A 22,042-nucleotide genomic window follows, 5' to 3' on the forward strand; every position below is an offset into this window, starting at 1 on the left:
ACAGTAGGTCCATGCTACGAGCTAGTAAGTTAGCCAGCATTAGTTTGTGGTTGGTTTAACATTATTAATGGAATGTTATAGCCCATTGGATTAATATTACGGTATAACTATAATTTACTTCTTTCTTTTTTTAACCTTTCACAGTGAATCCACCTCCTGCCTGTCCAATGTGTTTGTACATGTTACACTCACTAGCTGCAGATTTGAAAGGGGGTGTGTCACTGTGTGTCACATGACACAGAGACAGGATTTTACAAAATTATATCATTTTCATCTTGTTTTAGTTCATTAACTAAAAGGTCCAAAGATTTTAGTCTATTTTTTCTTAAGTGAAGTATATTTTCGTCTCGTCTTCGTTAGTCGCTAAAAATGCATAGTGATTTAGAACCAGTTATTGTTTATTAATGACAGTTTTAGTCTGGTCTAGTTTTTGTCCGGTGGAAAATGTGTGCTGACGAAAATATTTTTGTTTAGTTTTCATTAACACAATTAACGCTATTGGCCATACAGTGTACTACACATATTGATTATAATTTGTCATATATTTTTATATTGCAGTTAATATTATGCTTCCCACTTTGCACAAATTATTAGGAAGTGTGTGGTCCTATGTGGACCCCCACTATTACTGATGTAAATTTTTGGGGCCCCTCCATCATTTAAGTTGCCCATCCCTGGTCTTGTTTCAAATGTAGCTACCTATTATCAAGGGCGGTGTCATTTCTCATCACATATGTGAAACCAGGTTGTATTGTTTGTCTAAGGTGTGCCCCCCCAAAAAAAAACTAACAAAAAAAAACTAGAAATAATAATTGGTCATTATTCTGGTGGGTGCAGTAGCAGCTCAGCTCTTCCACTCTACTGGACCGTCTGTTTTCTTTTCATACTATGGTTTCTTTTCAGTTTCGCTGCATCCTGTCTGTCAGTACTGCTGCACTGTTTATCATTTTTTAAGGTCTCTGTCTAATAAAACAATAATTTGTCTTTACCTGAATAGAGCAAAAAGTATTGTGGGTTGTAAGTACACTATTATTTGAATGCTAAAGCATTGTAAAGTTTCTGGGCATTTGACAATAAATGACAATTGGTGACATGTCTCGTGAGTATGTATCCAGGAATTGAATGCTGTAATGTAATGCTGCAGCAGAATCGGCACTTCCCCCAAGAGGTCATCATATTTCTCCACACCAGTCATTTGTTTCTCTGTATATTTTGTTCCCCTGCCTGGACTGCATATGTTTTTGTTGAGACTAAAGGATAAAGAGAAAATGTTTCACACAGTGACTACCTTATTGAACATGTACACAGACGGGCATGGGGAAATTGGAAATGATCAAGACAGGTGTGAGGTTGATGGGCTCACTCTTCCAGTCCAGCCCATATAATGACCATGTAACACATGAATATAAGACAAGCTGACAACTTTCTGTCCTCTTCTTCAGATAGATAAGAAGGACATCAAGAACCAGGCAATAACCACCCCCCCCCCCCCCACACACACACACACACACACACACTCATAAAAACAACAACAACAACAACAAAAAACAACTGTGAACTTCAGTCCAGAATTTAATAGGGCATTTTGCATAATGGTGAGCTCCTGAAAAACCCGGAATTTGAATAAAGAACACTGTGAAAACGAAACAAGGCACGTTATTAGTACAGAGACCCCCCCAAACACCCCGCCCCCCTCCCTCCACTTTAATTAGTTAGAATGGAATATCCTGTAAATATCCATTTATAGCCAAATATTTTGAATACAAACAGAAGAAAATTCAGCCAGAATTTTGATGAGGACAAACAAAAAAATTGTTGAATATTATGCTCATTACAAAAAAAGATTCCATGGAAAAATGAAATTGAAAAATTAGACAGTCACGTGATGGTGCTGCCATCTATTGGCTCAACTCACACATGCTCTTCACTACTTTATGTGCTTCAATTTAGTTTTAAAGTCTTTTGAGCATAAAGAAAAATTATGCAACGACTGCTTGCATTTTACATGTACATTCAATTAGTCTTGTTAATTTGAAAGGGCGTAGGTAAGTTACCCTTAAGTTACTCATGAAGGCACCTGGAAAAAAAACATTAAAAAATGTTACTAAGTGCTTTACAGTTTAATAAAGAACATTATATTTTAGGTGAATTCTAATTTCATTTTAGAGCTATTACCATACCCTTATTACTAAGGATAGACATCTCTCCAATAAAATGCAATTTAATTTGTATTTTATTTTATTTTAAAGTGTAATGATTTAATGATTTCTCTTAAGTAAAATACAAATATAACATTTTTGGTTTTATCCCTAAGTACCCTTCATCTGTGGCAAAAACTAAACGGTGGCAGTTTTTTTTTCTTTCTGGACCTGGATTTGACAATTCTGCAGAAATTCCAGACCTTACTGGGGAGGTTGACATCTCTAGTTGTTCAAATATATCCTCTCAATGGCCCTTCTTAAAAAGGGAACCACTACCCTGATCTTCTAATCCAGAAGTTTCCTCAACTCCAAAAATAGTGAAACCCACCTCTCATTGGAAGATGTGTTGGTGGAATTCAGGAACTCTTCAAAGTATTCTCACCTGGTCAGCATCCTCACTGTTTAATGTTGATAGTGCACTGCTTCCCTCTCCTGAGACAGTACTTGATGAAGAGAATTTTCTCAACACTGTCTGAAAACTGCCCTTCCTCCTATGCCAAAGTTTTTACCCCAGCAATCACCAAAGCCTCATTCCGCTTGGCCTTCCATCAGACCCATCAGCTGCCTTTTGAGTCTCATTCGCCAAAAAAGCATAAAAGGTGCCCACCTTCCGTTTGACGGCATCCAAATTAGTCTTGACGAATAAGGATTTCACCAGACACAGTGCAGTTAATGTATTAGAAAAAGACATACCTGTAAAAATATTTCTTTCCTGATGGTTGGTCGCACCGCATAATATTTCCTAAATCTAAGTTATGAGGCTAACAGTAAGCCATTTAAACAAAACACACTAGCTGGCCACATAAGTAAAATTACAATGAAATATGTATATATTTGTATTTATTTCAGGTCATACCAATCCAAATATGACCACCACATAGGCCTACCAGTTGCTAAAAGGGTAACTTTTTGTCATATTCGTGACTGTGAGACAGTACAAACCTGATAGCTGCTCCCTTGACTGTCTTGTAGATGATACAAACTCCTGTCTTTAAATGCATTTCAAAATAAAAGTCCTAAATTACTTATTTCTTTTTGCTCGCATCACATTATAATTCATAAAATGGGCATCATCGGACAAACCTGAGATTTGCAACCGCAATTGAATTAAAAGGAGAAACTCATTTTTTAAGGACTTAGACTTTGGAACCGTTATTCACGCTGCAGCCTGCTCTTTGACGATTGTCTAAGACAGTACACTTGAACAAAGCACTGGTGATGATGATGATGATGATGGCGCATAATATGATGGTGTTTTGTGGCCATTAATTGCAATAGCACCCTAAAAGCAGCTGTACACACAGCAAGATTAATAACAATAATACATTTGAAATATTGCCACAAACCGTATTGTATTTTAAATCGAGTCATCTCAAGTTAAAACACAGACAACATTTGTTAGTGTTTAACACAAACATTTAATTCATTCGCTTTTTTAGCTTCTGACCACGTTTGTTGATTTTTTTTTTATACGCTACAACAATGATATGCACCATAAAAAGTTTTATCCTTTGCAGTGGTTGCTTTTTGGCATGCCAGAAATTAATTTCAGCCAACATATAATATACCACCTGAGGAGAACTGTTGGGTAGGGCGCATCTCTGACTAACGTCAACTCACTCTTGCCCGTTTCTCCTTCATGTAATATAAAAGTCCTTCTTTCTCACACCTTACATTTCCTTATGTCGTTAGTCCTTGATGTGACGTAGCTACGGTAATAAAAATGACTGAAGAGTGCGATGAGGGTGAGAGCGTAGAAGAGCACAATCAAGTTCAAGACGTCCGGGTAGTTACAGTCAGCGAACAAGTTGTAAACAGTGTGAAGGGTTACCAGGAAAAACTGAAGCTGTAAAGAGAGAGAGAGAGAGAGAGAGAGAGAAATCAATAAAAACATTTGATATCACAAAAAAATAAGTCAAATCAAATCATTCACAGAGGTGTAAGATCGGATTCTTATCAGTGCAGACCATTACATTATTATTATTATTATTATTATTATTATTATTATTATTATTATTATTATTATTATTATTCATTAAAGCTCTGAATTTGTTATTGTCTCAATGAGACGTTCAGGGGTGAATCGTGTATACCGTAAATTATATATATGCTTCCCACTTTGCACAAATTATTAGGAAGTGTGTGGTCCTATGTGGACCCCCACTATTACGGATGAAAATCTCTATCATTTAACTCATTCACTGCCATTGACGGCTATAGACGTCAAAAATTCATTTGAACTATTTCTATTAGTTTAACTTATTTTTTCCCCACTTTTGTTAACAAGAGTACGAAAACCTAGAAGAAAATTATTGTACATTTAGAACATATATACAATTTGTGATTAATCGTGAGTTAAATATTGAAGTCATGCGATTAATTACAATTACAAATTTTAATCGCCTGACGCGATTTTTTAAAATAATCGTTTCTTTAAAAAAGAAAAGAAAAGATTATTTTAAAAAAATGTCTGGGTTTTCATACTATTATATATATATATAATTTACGGTATACCCTATTCACCCCCGAACGGCTCATTGAGACAATACCAAATTATATATACCAAAATCTATAATATAGAATAGCTATAATGTATTTTATTTCTAACAATTAATGCAAAAAATGGACATGTCCCAAATAAGCGCAACATCCAAAGTTCCTTATAAAGCACAAAAGTAAAATTACAATACGCATATGCAGGCACAGCTTTAGGTCATGAAATTGTGCAGCCAACTGTCAATGAAGACTATTTGCGGGTCACAACCGAGGTCGCCATAGTTATTGTTACATAATGGCAATGGCTCTCCATACTGACCTATATGATGCACCCATACAGAAGAGAAACGACAGCAGTCAGCATTATGAAAGACAACAGATGGTCCAGGAATTAGTGGAGGAGCTGAGCCATAACTGTGACTATCCAGAACAATGACCAACTAATCAGGTGTTCGTCACACACCATGCATCAAGACAAACAGTACACGTCATTATCGCAAAGACGCTAGTTTTGCATATGGTCTAATAAGTGATATCCACTTACTGAAGAAAAGCTACTATTCAACTATTGACTATGGTTTTTGCTTTTTTGTACAGCCAATTTCAATCAACCAAAATTGATTGCATCGCAAATGGTCTGTGACTGCTAAAGAGCTGACCCTGAGCTTTAATAAAGAATATTTTTATTCTTATTTATATCAAGTCAAGTACAAAGCACAAACTCTGAATTTAGAAAATGAAAGAAACCAAAGCAGAGTGACAGAATCTATGTGTATGTTGAAAAAAAAAACATACCGTGGACTAGTGCTTGGACTTAGTCCTAAAATAATGATGGTTAATCGTGCCTACATCAGTGAAGAAATTCTGGTTGGATTTGTAACTTAATATGACATATTTCTCGGAAAATAAATCAATTTGACCTAAATTGTTAATGGAGAAGACTTATATAGTGATTTATCTACACCCTACGGTGTCCAAAGTGTTTTACCAAGTCCAACATTCAATTATTTGAAAGCGTATTTAGACACATTGCTGCCGCATTGTTCTAACTACGGAAAAGTTGTTCTTTTAAAGGGGAAGTCAACCTTAAACATTTCTTGACAATAATATGTTATATGTGATGTCACTAGTCTAAACATGACATTCTGATTAATATTACATTTCTGGAGTATGAGTTATGCAGCAAAATCCAACCGTTTTTATTCATCTCAAGGGACGGCCATTTTGCCGCTTGCTGTTGACTTAAGATGGCATCACTGTTGCTCAGGGCTCATGCAACAACCAATGACAGCTTATACCTGTGTTCTGAAGCTGAGCTGTGATTGGTTGTTACCCGAGCTCTAAGCAACTGTGATGTCATTTTCAATTGACAGCAAGTGGCAAAATGGCTAAAAACGGCTGGATTTTGCTTCATAACTCATATTGCATTAACGCAATATTAACCAAAATATCGTATTTGGACGAGTGGGGCTGCGTAGAACATGTTATTGTCAAGAAATGTTTTGGGGGGTTGACTTCCCCTTTAAGTTTCAAATGGCTTACCTTAACTAGAATGCCGCGTTGCATTCGAACGCTGTCTTGTGATATGTTAGCATACCAACTGTAAGCATTTTAGCCAATTGAAATTGGACCAATATAACACTTTTTGTTGAGGTGCAAGTTTAAAATATGAGGCAAGCCCAAAATGCAATAAATCCTTCACAAACGCAGATTCTAAACTTTTAGCACGCCCAATCAAAATTTCTGTAGGAATTTTTTTCTAGTTGAATATGTCATTCAGTTCACTCACCCGGGCCAACAAATTTTATTGAGTTAATTTAGTAGCTAACTAAGGTCATGAAATCTAAAGCATCCACACAAGCACAAATACTAACCAGTTGTAGGATGGTGAGGTAGTGTTTCCACCAGAGATATTTGGTCATACTTGGCCCAAATGCTGCGAGACCATAGTAGGAGTACATGACCACGTGAACCAGGGAGTTGACCAGGCCACTCATGAAAGCTTTGGGCACATATGACACAAGGAGTACATACATATGTGCACACTCGAATTGTGCTATATCAGCTTAGCGCATTCGTGTCAACAGTACTCACACTGGCCACCTGGCGTGTACTTTAAGCCCATCCAGCAGTTCAAGATCATGGTGCTGTGATGGTAGACATGGAGGAAGGTCAGCTGGCTGTTTTTTTTCCTCAGGATGAAAAACATCTGATTTACAGAAATACATTCTTATCAGTTGCTGACGAAGGTTTCCAAATGTGTGACTGTCATACTCACTGTGTCACTGAACTCGATATATTTGGAGATGTAAAACAGCCAGCACACACTCGCCATCTGCACAACACGGCCAGACGCATAGTGTTAGTCTGTGGTCGATCTCGATCACAGTAAATTAGGCAGGTCATTTGAAAATCTGTATGTGATTATGCATGGGAAAGTGGTGTGCTATTTAGGGCAAATAATTACCCTCAAGGACAGTACACTGTCACTGTAGTCAACTGGCTGGCACAGCAAACTGTAATTAGCCATCCAGGAAGACACTGTAAACTGCAAAGACAGAACTTGACTTTCACCACAACTTACATCTTCCTCATGAAAGGATACTCATGTGTGCTTCACGTCAATGTGCACATTTGACACCACATCACGAATGACATCCATCATCAGAGTGAAGCGTGTTGTTTGTAAGTTGCCATTTTAAAGCAGTGAACATTTTACATTTTTATGTTAGAAAGCATGGCTGACAAGGTGTCAATCATTTCTCGTGCACTTGCGCCTTGTGCTGACCTCTTACCTTGTTACCTCAGAAAATCACCTTCATTGTGATGAACAGGCTTGTGGAGTAACGGAATACATGTACCGCCGTTATGTATATAGATGACAAAAAATGTAACTGTATTCCAGTTACAGGAAAAAACATGTAATCAGATTACAGGTACATTTATAAAAAATGGGGATTACTTCGAGGGATTACAATTTCTACAATGAGAGAGAGAGAGAGAGAGAGAGAGAGAGAGAGAGAGAGAGAGAGAGAGAGAGAGAGAGGGAGGGAGGGCGGTAGTTAGGGAGAGACCATTAATTGCTACTGGAGCTGTACATGTACATGTCGTGCACGCCTGCGCGAGTGGGACCGTTGCTACATGTCGGGTAGGTGAGGACAAACAAACTGGTTAGTCGTGTCCTCCACACGTGGGCAGTTTGAAAAAGCTTCACAGACGGGAGGAGGAAATAGCGACCGGTATTCACTGGAATTTACTCGGAGCGAAAGTTTGAGCTAAGAGTCCAGCAGCATACTACGCGCTGTAGCTTCTTGCTAGCTACCTACCTATCTATCTATCTATCTACAGTATCTATCTATCTATCTATCTATCTACAGTATCTATCTATCTATCTATCTATCTATCTATCTATCTATCTATCTATCTATCTATCTATCTATCTATCTATCTATCTATCTATCTATCTATCTATCTATCTATCTATCTATCTATCTATCAAACTGTGAGGTGTGGTTGCTTTCAGTGACAGTTCGAAAACAGCACATGGCCTTCAATCAATCAATCAATCAATCAATCAATCAATCAATCAATCAATAGCCTACATGCTTTTTTAATTACACAAGGATTTTTACTATTTGTAGGCTGCCCGGGTCCCTATCACCCGCAAATAGCAGGGGCACATTGTATAGAATGTATATTGTGGTGATATTTATTTTCATTTTGTCTTCATGAGCATACTCAATATTGGAGTAATCCAAAAGTAATCCAGTTGCTTTACTTTAATATTATTGTACTTGGATTACGTTACTAACTACATTTTTTAGCAGGTAACTTGTAACTGTAATGGGTTACATTTTAAAAGTAACCATCCCAACCCTGGTAATGAACAGTAACAAAACCCACCGTCAGTCAGATGTTCCAGTACTTCTGTATAAAGTATTTACTTTTATGATGTCAAGCCCAATTGTTTTTAGTCTATAGCAAAAACAAAAGAAGTGACTTATTTTTAATACTTGTCTGTATGTTTTAGTCCATAGGCCTACTCACTATCTGGATTTGTTTGTTTCCATTGTTGTTGAGAATTCAGACTAAATGGATGAATGTCACATACTAGTAGCCTACCTCATATGACATGTATGCAGATAGGCAGACCATGCAGAAATTGTAAACTATCAAGACAAGTTTGAGGTTGATAGGCTCCTTCCTTGTCATCAGCTTCGGCCCAGCCCAAACGAAGAACAGGTACCACAAAATTATACCGACGACAGGTACAGGGGAGTAGACCAGCAGCCAGTTTTCTATCCTCTTATCTGGACAGAGAAAATGTGAATTAAGGACATTTCCGAAAAATGTTTGTGCCAAAAAGAAATTCTAGTGAAAGCATACCTCCATTTTCCAGACCTTTCTGGTAATATAAATGGGCCTTTTGCCAAAAGGTGAGCTCCTGTAAACCCTAAATTTGAATAGAAACAATAAACATTATGCTACAAAGTAAGTAAGCAATTAAACAAAAAAATATGAATATTTGGAATGGAACGTCCTGTAAATTCCCCAGGCTACATTCTGCATTTGACATAATTTCCAAGGACGTAAGAGTATCTTAATTGCACAAAAAATGTCCTCAACACTGTTCTGCCATCTTTTGTTTGAGTCACCTCTCGCATACTCCTTTCTCTCAGTTTGTGCTTTGAATGAAGATTTAAAGTGGTATGCAATCCTTTTTTAACATTTTACCAATACATAGATGTAGAGTTAGATCAACAGTTTTTGCATCACTTCCAGTATATTATCATTATATGATAAAGACTACATTAGTGATGGCACACTCAATTTTATGGACAGTTCAGTCAGAGTCAGTGAATTAAATCACGCAAGTCTGGATTACTGTACAGTATATGCCTCGTGGGGAGCTGGAGCCGATCCCAGCTGAAATTTGGCAAAATGTGGACTTTACTCTGGACTGGTGTCCACAGAAAAGAGGCAATCAGTTCATTAGTTGGGAAATCATCAGTGAAGACTTTGTCAATGGAACATTCACAGTCCTGATTAACACTAAGTTGCTTTCAAATTTACACTTTATTATGAAGCTTTTCACAATATACTGTGAATAGTGTGAAGAAAGAGGACCTACCTCCATTCAGATGCCGACTGCTTTAGTTTCCTTTTCAAAACCAGCACCGGTCACACTCACGTTCTATTTCAAACGTCTGCATCTGTACTGTGGTAATCCAACTTTTCATAGAAGCATTTCCTGTTTTACAACAATAAGCCTGACATATTTGCTCCTAGTGACAGCTCTAGCAAGTTAGCACACGTTCAACTGTTCCATTTGAAAGTTAAATGGTTAATTATTTTCTGCAAATTTCACAATTAGGTCGGTTCAGTATTGGAATATAAAAGCAAAAGTGATCATTTAATCCAGTTCGCAGACTGCATTGAAGATGATTGTACTAGACCATTCTAAATATGTTCTAAGCAGGTGAGCACCAACCTTACATACCTGTGACAAAGCAAAGTGCATTCGTGGGACAGGCGTGGAAATGTCTTTTCATTTAAGAGACACCAAAGAATTCCTTCACCCTCCATGTAGCTACATCATGTAACTAAAATATTAGAAACAGTATGTAATGGATGGCAGTATACACAGCAATCATGTTTCATGAAAGTGTGCTGTATATTTTATTATAATGACACCAACTACATTTGACAATTTTTTGTGTGTTTTCGACACACTTGGCCAATCAAGATGATTCGGAACCTGATTGTCACTCCGTAGAAGCTTGTGATAAAGCTATTTAGGCTACTACTTTAAGATTAGATGTGTACTTGCGGCTAGTGAGATTATACAGTACACTAATTAAAAACTGCATTGAGATGACTTTGCATACATTCACGGTAGAACAAATAATGTCTTGGAATCACGCTTTAAAGTGCATTTGTTTGATTAGTTTCTTTTTATACAATTCATTCAACAAGTGAAGTGCAGTACATCAAGTACTACTTGTGAAGGAGGTGGAAAAACTTGATATAAGTAAGCTAACCACCCATGCTGGAATGTCCCGCCCATAGAGGAATTCCTATTGTCGAGCATGTCAGGGACTCATCCCATCAGAATGAGCTCACAGTTCTTAAATTCTCAGTTTTTAAATTACATCTGATAGAATATGTTTTGGTTTAAATTTGGGTTACCAAAATAACATTGTTTATGTTTTTGTTGTTGTTGTCTAATATTACGATAAAAATCAGTCTTGTGATATCACTACAAAATGAGTGCTACCTCCAAGATAGAACATGATCTACTCTGGAAGGGTGTTTGACTCTAAATGTATTTATATTTTCAAATATTTTTCCTCATAGACATAATCAGGGCTGGAATGACCATCTGGCATAAAGAGCAGATGCCCGGTGGGCCGGCACCTTTTGGGGCCAATGCGGTGTAATTCAATTACTTTCCTCCATTTTATCACAAAACATTGGCCCACAATTTAGAGGGAGCAGCCCATTTATCCATTATCAAAATAGACAACAAACATCAACATCAGCAACATGGTAAGCAGAGGTGCTTCAAAGACAGCCCAGGCCAGTGGGCCTATGTCAAAATGATGTGATTATTAGACCTGCAGCAGGGATTTCACTTTCCTTTCTTTTCTTTGGTCCTTTTTCTGGTTTTCCTGACGGCCTCACGAATCTGGCTGGAAGTGTTCGGTTTAGGGAAACGGTATGGGATTTTTATTTTTTATAGGTTTTAGGTGAACTGAATGCACGCACGCACGCGCATACAAAAAAATATATATATATATATATATACACAAAAAAAATAAAAATAAAAAGGAGAGCAATGATGATGACATGTCAAATCGGTAAAATTACTGAATGAACAATAAAAAAAAGAAGAAAAAAAAGAAAGAAAAAAGAACCAAAAAATAAAATAAAAAATGACCTGCAGCAGGGAAGCGGTTCAGTTTTGCAATATGCAGGTACTTTCATTCACCAACTCAGTGCCCTTGTGGTAGAGTGTCCGCCCTGAGACTGGGAGGTTGTGGGTTCAATTCCCGGCCAGGTCATACCAAAGACTATAAAAATGGGACCCATTGCCTCCCTGCTTGACACTCAGTATAAAAGGGTTGGAATTGGGGGCGTTAGATCACCATGTGATTCCCGAGTGCAATCATTGCTGCTCACCGCTCCCTCAGGGAATGGGTCAAATGTGGAGAACGAATTTCACCCCCACTTAGTTGGGTGTGACAATCAGTGGAATTTACCTTTTACCTTTACTTTATGCATTTTGGCAGCGGAAAGCGGGTGGGGGGACTCAGAACTTCAGACCATATTCCAGAAAAGGTTGTCCAGTGAGATGGAGGACGAACTAGTGCTTAGAGAAGACAGCCCTTCCTTAAACTGTCTCATAGAATTAGCCATTCGACTAGACAATAGAATGAGAGAAAGGGGCAGAGAAAAGCAAGAAAACAAACGACAACTTCTCATGAACAATCAATCCGCCCCTCTGGACTCATCATGGGCCCTTCGCAGCACCAACCACAACTCCGTCGAGAAGCACCCACAGTCACACCATTCTTCGTCAGACGAGCCCATGCAGCTAGGACGGACACGTCTGACTCCAGCTGAGAGAAAACGGATGGACCAGAAGCTCTGCCTCTACTGTCAGGAAAGGGCACTTCATCAGACTCTATCCAAAGGTGCCAAAAGGCCAGGCTCACCAGTAAGTAGGAGGACACTGGTGAGCGGAATGTCCACATCCTCCGTACGGTACGGTCCATGCTCCTCAACACTCCACTCCGGTCCAGGTCCTGGTTGACTCTGGTGCAGATATAATTTCATTGACACAGACTTTGTTAGACAACATAACCTCTCAGTTTACGAGGTATCCACCCCAAAGGATGTTAATGCGATTGATGGCATATTGCTAGAGACCGTTACCCATGAGACCGAGACTCTCAAGCTAATTCTCTCCAGTAACCATCATGAGACAATAGAATTGTTTGTGATAACCTCGCCATCGACTCCAGTGATTTTGGGCATCCCATGGCTAAAACGACACAATCCCCATATCGACTGGGCAACATCCACCATCCTGAGCTGGAGCACCTACTGCTACGCTCATTGTTTGCAGTCAGCAGTTCCAGCCCAGGCCTCCAGCGCAGCTCCTTCACCTGAGAACATAGACCTGTCTAAGGTACTCCCTGAATACCATGATCTAAAGGAGGTATTCAGCAAATCATCTGCAAACATTTTACCACCCCACAGGCCTTATGACTGTGATGTTACCCACTCAGGAGTCGGATGCAGTGATACCATCTGTCAGAGCCCAGTTCCTCAGAGTCAACCTCTCCAAACCTGAACGTGAGGCAATGGCTGATACCTTCCCCCTCTCCGGTGGGGGCGGGCTTCTTCTTCGTCGTAAAGAAGGATGGTTCTCTACGTCCATGCATAGACTACACAAGGTTGAATGACATAACTATCAAAAATAAATACCCTCTCCCATTGATAGACGCATTCAGTCCCCTGCAGGAAGCGATGATCTTCACAAAGCTGAACTTGAGAAATGCCTACCATCTGGTCCGGATCTGTGAAAGGGACGAGTGGAAGATGGCTTTCAATACAGACTTAGAACATTTTGAATACCTGATAATACCTTTTGGTTTGACCAATGCTCCCGCCGTTTTCCAAGGGCTTGTAAATGATGTTCTTAGATCTCTTAAACAGGGTTGTTTTTGTCCAACTTGATGTTTTACATATACTCATAGTAAACAAACTATATGTGAAAGCTGAGAAATTTGACTTTCATGTGAATTCAGTGAATTTCTTAGGTTACGTGGTTGGGAAGGGACAATTGAGAGCCGACCCGGCTGAAGTAGAAGTGGTCGAAAACTGTCCGGCCGCTTCGACTTGCAAGGAGCTGCAACGTTTTCTGGGGTTTGCAGATTTCTATAGGCGATTCATTCGTGACTATAGCCGTATTGCAGCTCCGCTGTCTCAACTCACTTCCAGTAAAGTGGGCTTTGTTTGGTCTGAGGCAGCTCAATCTGCTTTTGAACGTTTGAAATGTATGTTTACAAACGCTCCTGTACTTATTCACCCAGATCCCGAGCAGCAGTTTGTGGTTGAGGTTGATGCCTCGGACTCCGGGGTCGGGGCCGTCCTCTCCTGCCTGCGGACAGGAAACTCCATCCTTGTGCCTACTTCTCCCGTTGACTGACCCCTGCGGAACAAAACTACGATGTGGGGAACGGGAGCTACTGGCGGTAGTGTTGGCTCTGCAAGAATGGCGGCACTGGTTGGAGGGGGCAGTGCAACCTTTCATCATCTGGGCAGACCACAAGAACTTGTCATACCTCTGCACTGCCCGGCGACTTAACTCGTGTCAAACCCGCTGGGCACTCTTCCTGGGTCGTTTCCGGTTCACCCTCACCTATCGCCCTGGCTCAAGGAATGTCAAGCCGGACGCTCTCTCCCGACAGTTCCCCCTACAGGGGGGTGACACCCCCGAGGAGACCATGCTCACTCCTGGCTGCGTGGTGGGGGCGTTGAGATGGCAAGTGGAGCAGGAAGTACAAGAGGCTCTCTGGGCCTGCCAACACCTGATCGTTGTTGGCCGGCTGTTTGTTCCTGAGAAAGTCAGATCGTCAGTGCTCACTTGGGGTCACGCTTCTCGAATTGCCTGCCACCCAGGAGTTCACCGCACCCTTGCCCTTGTGCAGCAGCGCTTCTGGTGGCCTTCTATGAAAGCGGATATCCGGACTTTTGTTGCTGCGTGTACAATGTGTGCCCGGAACAAGTCATCACATCGCTCCCAACACCGGGCCTCCTTCAACCCTTACCCATTCCGCCACGCCCCTGGTCACATATTGCAGTAGACTTTGTTACCGGCCTCCCACCATCAGAAGGACATGACACCATACTAACCAAAGTAGACCGGTTTTCCAAGGCAGTTCATTTCGTCCCTCTCCCCAAATTACCATCCTCCTTGGAAACTGCTAACCTATTGATTACTCATGTGTTCAGAGTGCACGGCATTCCCCAAGACGTAATCTCTGACAGAGGCCCGCAATTCACATTACGAGTTTGTAAAGCGTTCTGTTGGGCGTAAGGAACCACTGCCAGCCTCACGTCCGGTTACCATCCCCAATCCAACGGCCAGGTCGAACGGGCTAACAAGGAGCTGGAGACCGCGCTGCGTTGTGTTGCCTCCCGACTTCCTTCCTCCTGGGCTACTCACCTCCCATGGGTCGAATATGCACACAACTCTTTAATCAGCTCCGCCACAGATATGTCACCGTTTATGGTCAACTTTGGTTTCCAACCCCCCATGTTACCCACTCAGGAGTCTGATGCAGTGGTACCATCTGTCAGAGCCCAGTTCCTCAGTCAGGAGAGTGTGGCGGAAAACTCGAGCTGCTCTTGGTTGGACGGAACGCAACCGACGGCTGGCGGACAGCCACCGAATGCCAGCTCCTGACTACAAGGTGAGACAACAAGTTTGGCTCTCAACACGCGATCTTCCTCTGCAAACAGATTCACGCAAGATGTCCCCCAAGTTTATTGGTCCTTACCCAGTGGCCAAAATCATAAACCCGAGTACCGTCCCCCTCAGCCTTCCCTCCTCACTCAAGGTCCATCCGGTGTTTCACATTCCTCAAACCCGTGACAGAGAGCCCTCTCCAACCTCCTGCTCCATCTCCGCCTCCCCCGCGTCTCATCGAGGGCTATCCAGCTTACACTGTGGAGTGGATTCTGGTTGATTGGGAGGGGTACGGTCCCGAGGAGCGTTCCTGGATATCCCGCTCCCTCAGCTGCTGCGGGACTTTTATGCTAGGTTTCCGGCTAAGCCGGGTAGGACGCCAAGAGGTGCCCGTTAGGTGGAGGGTACTGTTGTGGTTGTGATTTTTGTCTATTTTGATTGCAATATTGACCAACACCCTTCTCTATTCACCAGGGCAGTGTGAGAGGGCGGGGCAGAGCTGTTGGAGAGCACGGCTTGTTCTGCACACCTGCAGGACATCAGCAATCAGCCGGCTTCTTAAGCCAGCTCCAAACACTCCTCCTGTGCAAGACGATTTTTGTCCCAAGATCATTCAACCCTGCTTTCCAGTTGCTCTCCAGCCTGTTTCTCGAGTTAAGATTCATGTTGATTTTTCCCTTGTGGTGATTTTGTGTTTTTAACCTTTTGCAAGAGTTTTTCTCTGAGAAGGTGAATTTAGTTTGTTTGTTTGTGCTCAATCAACTTTTGTTCACGATTCTGCATCTGGGTCATTGCCATTGACCACACCGTCACAATCAATTTGGTATACAGTATGTGTATATCGAGACTTTGGCAATACACTTTTTTTTTATGATCTTGAGCTGAAAATGTTGAAACCGTAGTCTGGTTGAGTGTAGCAACAATATTTAGGCATTGAGAAGATTCACTTTTATTGAATGATCACAATCTTAAGGTTTCATGTACAATCAGATTCTTGAAAGAAGAAAAAACATAATCAATCTAAACAGGTATAAATGACAAAAACTGTGACAGAAAACTAACATATCAGTTCATCAAGAACACAGGTTAAGTAGAATGTGCATAACCCAAATAATGACATGAATGCATTTTAATTTTTGTGCTGCACCTGAGTTATAACATCTAATAACTTCCCTCAGGAACTTGAAATGAATAAGTCTCATAAAAATTAAAACACATCATTTCATCCCTCACGTTCTGTTAAGGATGTGCAACCCCAATGCAATAACTAAGAGGAGTACCACACCAAAAACCTTGCAACTGTCTTGTGTGTTATAAAACTAAATGTCAGCATTAGCCTACTTTAGTATAATTTCAAACTAGTGAAGTACATGACAGAAGTTTAAAACATTAGACTGAGGTACGCTCAGCATCAGTAAACCGCATCCTGTGGTTCTGCCTGAGAAACAGCAGCTGCCAGTCCAAAGCGCTTCTCCTCAAACATCCATCTACAGCTTCCTGTAGCCAGGTTCTAGACTGTAGACTTCATTAAAAGGAGCACACAGGAAGAATGGAAGCAACTGTTTCCAAACACTGGGCAAAGTTACGAGCAGAGACAACACAATCTGTTTAATGCTTCACATTAACCAAGAAGATTAATATTCCCTATATTTTGCTATAATTGCTGAAGATACAGTATATGCCCAATAATCAAACCCAACCAAAACAAATGTGAACTAAATTCTTATCCTAATGATCATTTAAAGTATGAAGACTGTGGTTCGAGGACTGATGAGAGTGAAAGTGATGATGGTGTTGTTGATGGTGATGGCTGAGGCTTCGAGTTCTATTTTGGTCCTGCTGAGGATGTGACTGATTCCGGTGACCGTGAGGAAGATGATGATGATGATGGTCATGATGGTGGTTGATATGTATCTTTTTAGTCGTCCCTGCCATTTCGGAATCTTCTGCATCCACTTGTTGTTTGGGTGATGTTATGGTATTGTTGACGTTAATGGGCATCGTATCATTGTTTGTGACGGTGCCATTCACTGTTGTAGAGTTAGCCTGGGAAAAATAAAAAAACAAAACTATTGATCTATTGGATTATTGGACTAACTGGTCTGTCATATTTTGGTGTTCTGAAAAATAAGATGACCAAAGGCTGAAGTGTGTGTGTGTGTTTTTTTTTTTTTTTTGGGGGGGGGGGGGGGTCGTGCGAATGACAGATTACATGCATCGAATCCTACTTGTCACCTGGGGGTAACTTTGACATGTTATTACATTAGCTAATGCTAAATGCTATCTTGGTTGACGGTTCATTAGCTCTAAACAAGTCGATGCACTCCAAATTATCCAACCTTTTTTTGCTCACTCCTGGCAACTACTGGAAGCTTAGCTGGCTGTGCCGTTCACCTCACGCCAGTCCCAAATTGTAACAAAATATGACGCTAGAAAGCTCAGCTTGTGTTGGGTCCAACACCGTGACTGCAGTATTAGGATCGTTGGACTACATTTCCCATGATTCTTAGACATAAAAGCAGGATGTAGTTCCATCGGGACTCGTGACCCAAGACTCAAAACTCGGACTGCCTTGATCATCCTGGGACGTATGGTCACCCTATATGCTAGTGGAAAACACAAAATTAGGCTTCTTCATGAAGCTATTGCAGTCGGTACCTGGAATGTATGTACACTACATTCCGAGTGGAAAGCTGAAAGAACTCACACACGAAATGGAAAGATATAAGTGGAATGCGGTTGACCTCGTAGAAGTCAGATGGCTCAGTAACAGAGAACTAACAACTGATGAGGGACACAAAATCTGGTACATTGGTGAGAAAGGCAGTAGTGTGTAGAGTACACAAGGACAGTACAAGATCAGTGATGGAATGTTGAGCTTTCAGTAGCAGGGTGATAAGTATTCAAATTCCTGCCAGACCTAAAAATGTGAATATCACATGCACCCACGTCAGAACATACAGATGAAGAGATAGAGGATTTCTACAGCCCGTTAAAAGCTTATTGCCAAAGCAGCAAAGAAATCATTCAGGGAAGACCAGAATTTTGAAGCCGGCAGATTTAATTTGTGACACTGATACCACAACTAAAATATTTTAACTGACTTCAATACGACACTGAAAAATGCATTGTATTTAGTGTGTAACAAATTTCACATTTATGTACATGCGATTACTCACAGAGCAGTTGCAGATGTTTTTATGATAAGTGACTCTGATGGCAGCCTCAACATAGGGGTAGTGCAGGAAGCTGTATGGAAGCACTATATGGAATGTGAGTAGACCACACCTGCACAGGACATCAGAAGACAAAAGAATGACCTTTGCCATTTTGCCACTTGCTGCATAAGTGAAAATGGCATCACAGTTGCTCAGGTTTCAGGTAACAACCAATCATAGCTCAACTTCAGAAAACAGGTGAGCTGTGATTGGTCGTTGCCTGGGCAATGAGCAACTGTGATGTCATATTCGATTGACAGCAAATGGCAAAATGGCCCCTGAAATGGATGGATTTTGCTGCATAATTTATATTCCACAAATGTAGTATTCATCAGAATGTCATGTTTAGACTGGTGAGGTCACATATGACATAAAATTGTCAAGTAATGTTTAAGGTTGACTTCCCCTTTAACTCATTCACTGCCATTGACGGCTTTAGACGTAAAAAAATGTATTTGAACTATTTCTATTAGTTTATTTACAACTTTTGTTAACAAGAGTATGAAAACCTATAAATTTTGTTTTATTGTACATTGAGAACAGATCTAAAATTTGTGATTAATCGTGAGTTAACTAGTGAAGCCATGCGATTAATTACGATTACAAATTTTAATCGCCTGACGTCCCTAATTTTTAATAATCTTTTCTTTTCTTTTTTTAAAATAATAAGAATAACTAGTGAAGTCATGTGATTAATTACAATTAAAAATTGAATTGACTGACGCACCTAATTTTTAATAATCTTTTCTTCTTTTTTCTTTAAAAAAAGAAAAGATTAAGAAAAGAAATTAACAAAAAGTGGAACAAATTTTAAACTAATAGAAATTGTTAAAAAAAATATTTTTTTACGTCTATAGCCGTCAATGGCAGTGAATGAATTAATGTGTTTTTAATCGAGTAATCTGGTGGAAAAGAGTGTCCTGTTATTTCTATAAAAGGAGGCTGAATTACCTGTCATAGATTAAGAAGTCATCTTTGTCACCCTCCAGCAACTCCCACACGTCATTTTGAAAGGGAGTCTGCTGGTAAACTGGAACTTCAGGAGGAGCTTTTCTCTTCAGTTCCCAGTACATTGCTCTGGAGAGAGGATCTCGCTCATTAACTATCATGAAGGAAACCTCTGTCAGGTTGCTGCGGTTCAGCTTGTCACGCAGGCCTTTGATTCTAAAGATAGACACAGAAGAATGACATGGTCATTCATTAGGAGTCTGATGTTTGGGGACAATAATTATAAATTATAATAAATTATTATTTTATCAGATTTTCATCACCATGAGATGATGTTGTTATCCATCAATCAATTTTACCACCACTACTTTTAAAGTAAGTCATATTGAATATTAATTGGTTTTCTTACTTGGAGGCCTGAGTGAGACAAAACTGTCAGCTAGCCTTCAGTAGTGCCACCACCACCACGCTTCCTTGCAATGCCTGCATGGGCGCCTGTCCTTTGATGTCCCAGTAGGGGGCAGGCTTACAGATCCTGGTGCCTGTGTCCCCCGCCTCGACCAATAGACTGGCTCGTGAGGCCAACAGCAGACCTGGCAAAGCCGCACATGTCCATATCAACAGGTGAGAGAACATTGTCCTCCCTGGCTGTTGAAACAGACCCACCTGAGAAAGGACATTCATTCATACATGTTAGACTTAACTAATTTGCAGCATATTGTACGTGTACTTAACCGTAATAAACTGCAATGGACAGCAACATGATTTAATATTTTGAACAGTCACAATAATAATAATAATAATAATAATAATAATAATAATAATAATAATAATAGAGTGGTACCTCAGAGTTTGAACATAATTCGTTCCTGCAAAATGTTCAAAGTTCGAATTGTTCAACCTCCGAAAAAAATTCTCCCATAGGAAATAATGTAAATACAAATAATCCGTTCCCAAGCCCCAAAAACAGAAAATTCCTTCTTTAACTCATTCACTGCCATTGACGGCTATAGATGTCAAAAATTAATTTGAACTTTTTCTATTAGTTTAGCATTTTTTCCCACTTTTGTTAACAAGAGCATGAAAACCTAGAAAAAAAAGTGAGTTGACTAGTGAAGTCATGCGATTAATTACGAAAAAAAATATGCCCTAATTTTTAATAATCTTTTTTTTTTTTTTTTTAAGAAAAGGTTATTAAAAATTAGGGCATATTTTGCCAGTATTTACAGAAGTAGTCACGGTAGTTACAACGGCGCGATAATCTCCTTCCTAATTCCACTGTGGTTCGTAGCACTGTATGTTTTTCTTTGCTGCCACAAGCATTGTTGTCTTTCTTTGGGCCCATGGCAAAGAAAATTGTCGTGGAAAAATCTAAATGCACTTGCGAGTATGGAGCACCTCCGGGAGTATTCACGATCTGACTGGAAATGAGCAGTTCATCGTCTCAACTACCGCAACGTGAGCATTCGGCATTGCTCGGCTTAGCTTGGTTTCACTCGGCTACCCATTTTCAAGGTACGTTCAGCTTAGCCTGCTTTGCTTGGGAGTTCGAACTCTGAAAATGAGTTCAAACTCCGAGGCATTTTTTACTCAGATTTTTTGGTTGAAGTCCGATTTGTACACGTTCCGAGACGTTCAAACTCCGAGATTCCACTGTAATAATAAAATATTACTGCACATCAATATAATGAACAGTAGGATTGACATTTACAAAATAAATCTAATATATAATTTTTAAAGTCCCAACCATAACTACTCACCTCTGTTCCTTTCTGTCCTTCTGACCTAAAGAGATACCTAGACCTCCACTGTTTTTGAAGCTTCTGGGCTGGACTCTTCCCCCAAATCAAACAAAGAGGTGGAGTAAAACACTGTCCACAAACAATGTAACACGTGTGTAGCTAAAGTGTTTTAGATAGTCCAAGGTCCATGCCTCTTTCTTAACTTTCATACAAGTTTAAAAGCAGCCTGTGTACAGTAAAACTTCAAAACAACAAATTCTCGTTCTCACCTTGAGCTTTGATTATGTGATGGACACCTGGCACTATAGGAAAGTAATGAGGGAGGAACACTGAAGATGAATTTACTTGATACATTAACCACCTTACAATAACATATAGAAACAATAATAATTCTTAACTTTGATGGCAGATCAGGGCACGGTAACACATGTACAGACGGAGATTAGGCCTACTAGTTGTGCTTTGGAGACTTCTCTGGTGTATGATTATGTGATGGTGGCATCACCCCACCTCATTCTGCCCCAAAATCCATACAACTTTACTAATGGATGGCTTGATTATCCCCATATATAATTTTGGGCAGGACCTGCAGGGATAGCACATTTGTAGTACTTGGTAAAAGCATCGTCTCTATACTCTATATCAGTGATGGTGGGCTGATGACAGATAGTAAAAATTACATGTATTCTTATTTGGATTTAAATAAAAAGTGACAGGAAGTGTAGCTACTTTGCATTCTAGCCACTAAAGGTGCTTTTTCATAGCAGCTTCCTGAACGGCCTGGCCTCGTTCTGTCCGGCTGCGCTCGGTGTAGCCTGGCCTCTGTTGCTTCGCCATTGAAAGAGGCACCAATCAATTGTGTGTGTGTGTGTGTGGGGGGGGGGACATCAAGATGAGTGATATGCTTTTGGCGATACATCAAACTCATTTTAAACAACTTTTAAAAATACACCGTAC

The 22,042-nt window shown here is 40.1% G+C and overlaps 2 protein-coding genes across 3 annotated transcripts; both read right to left on the reverse strand.

Moving 5' to 3' along the window:
* Positions 1-3,534: 3,534 nt before the first annotated feature.
* Positions 3,535-10,231, reverse strand: elovl8a (ELOVL fatty acid elongase 8a). Of its 2 annotated transcripts, XM_077557002.1 has the most exons (8): positions 9,829-10,230; positions 9,084-9,150; positions 8,820-9,007; positions 7,165-7,245; positions 6,976-7,032; positions 6,792-6,906; positions 6,572-6,699; positions 3,535-4,047 (listed from the first exon to the last, which is right to left on the reverse strand). In XM_077557002.1, the coding sequence occupies exons 1-8, from the start codon at positions 9,832-9,834 to the stop codon at positions 3,865-3,867; spliced, it is 825 nt and encodes a 274-aa protein (XP_077413128.1). In that variant the 5' UTR covers positions 9,835-10,230; the 3' UTR covers positions 3,535-3,864. The 2 variants fall into 2 exon arrangements, with proteins under 2 accessions (XP_077413128.1, XP_077413129.1); XM_077557003.1 differs by lacking the exon at positions 7,165-7,245 and having other exon boundaries at positions 9,829-10,231.
* Positions 10,232-16,102: 5,871 nt separating this feature from the next.
* selenop2 (selenoprotein P2) lies at positions 16,103-21,210 on the reverse strand. The gene is made up of 5 exons (XM_077559320.1): positions 21,104-21,210; positions 19,753-20,009; positions 19,347-19,559; positions 18,357-18,465; positions 16,103-17,223 (listed from the first exon to the last, which is right to left on the reverse strand). Exons 2-5 carry the CDS (start codon positions 19,977-19,979, stop codon positions 16,906-16,908), a joined length of 867 nt encoding a protein of 288 aa, XP_077415446.1. The 5' UTR covers positions 19,980-20,009; positions 21,104-21,210; the 3' UTR covers positions 16,103-16,905.
* Positions 21,211-22,042: the final 832 nt, after the last annotated feature.

This window comes from Vanacampus margaritifer, chromosome 2 (genome assembly GCF_051991255.1).
Source record: "Vanacampus margaritifer isolate UIUO_Vmar chromosome 2, RoL_Vmar_1.0, whole genome shotgun sequence".
NCBI lineage: Eukaryota > Metazoa > Chordata > Actinopteri > Syngnathiformes > Syngnathidae > Vanacampus > Vanacampus margaritifer.

Excerpts from the sequence above, each read along its gene's own strand:
- elovl8a (XM_077557002.1), bottom strand. Across the intron at positions 9,008-9,083 it reads GAAAGGTCTGGAAAATGGAG|ATAAGAGGATAGAAAACTGG; the intron begins GTATGCTTTCAC and ends TTCTCTGTCCAG. Across the intron at positions 6,907-6,975 it reads ATATCGAGTTCAGTGACACA|ATGTTTTTCATCCTGAGGAA; the intron begins GTGAGTATGACA and ends TCTGTAAATCAG.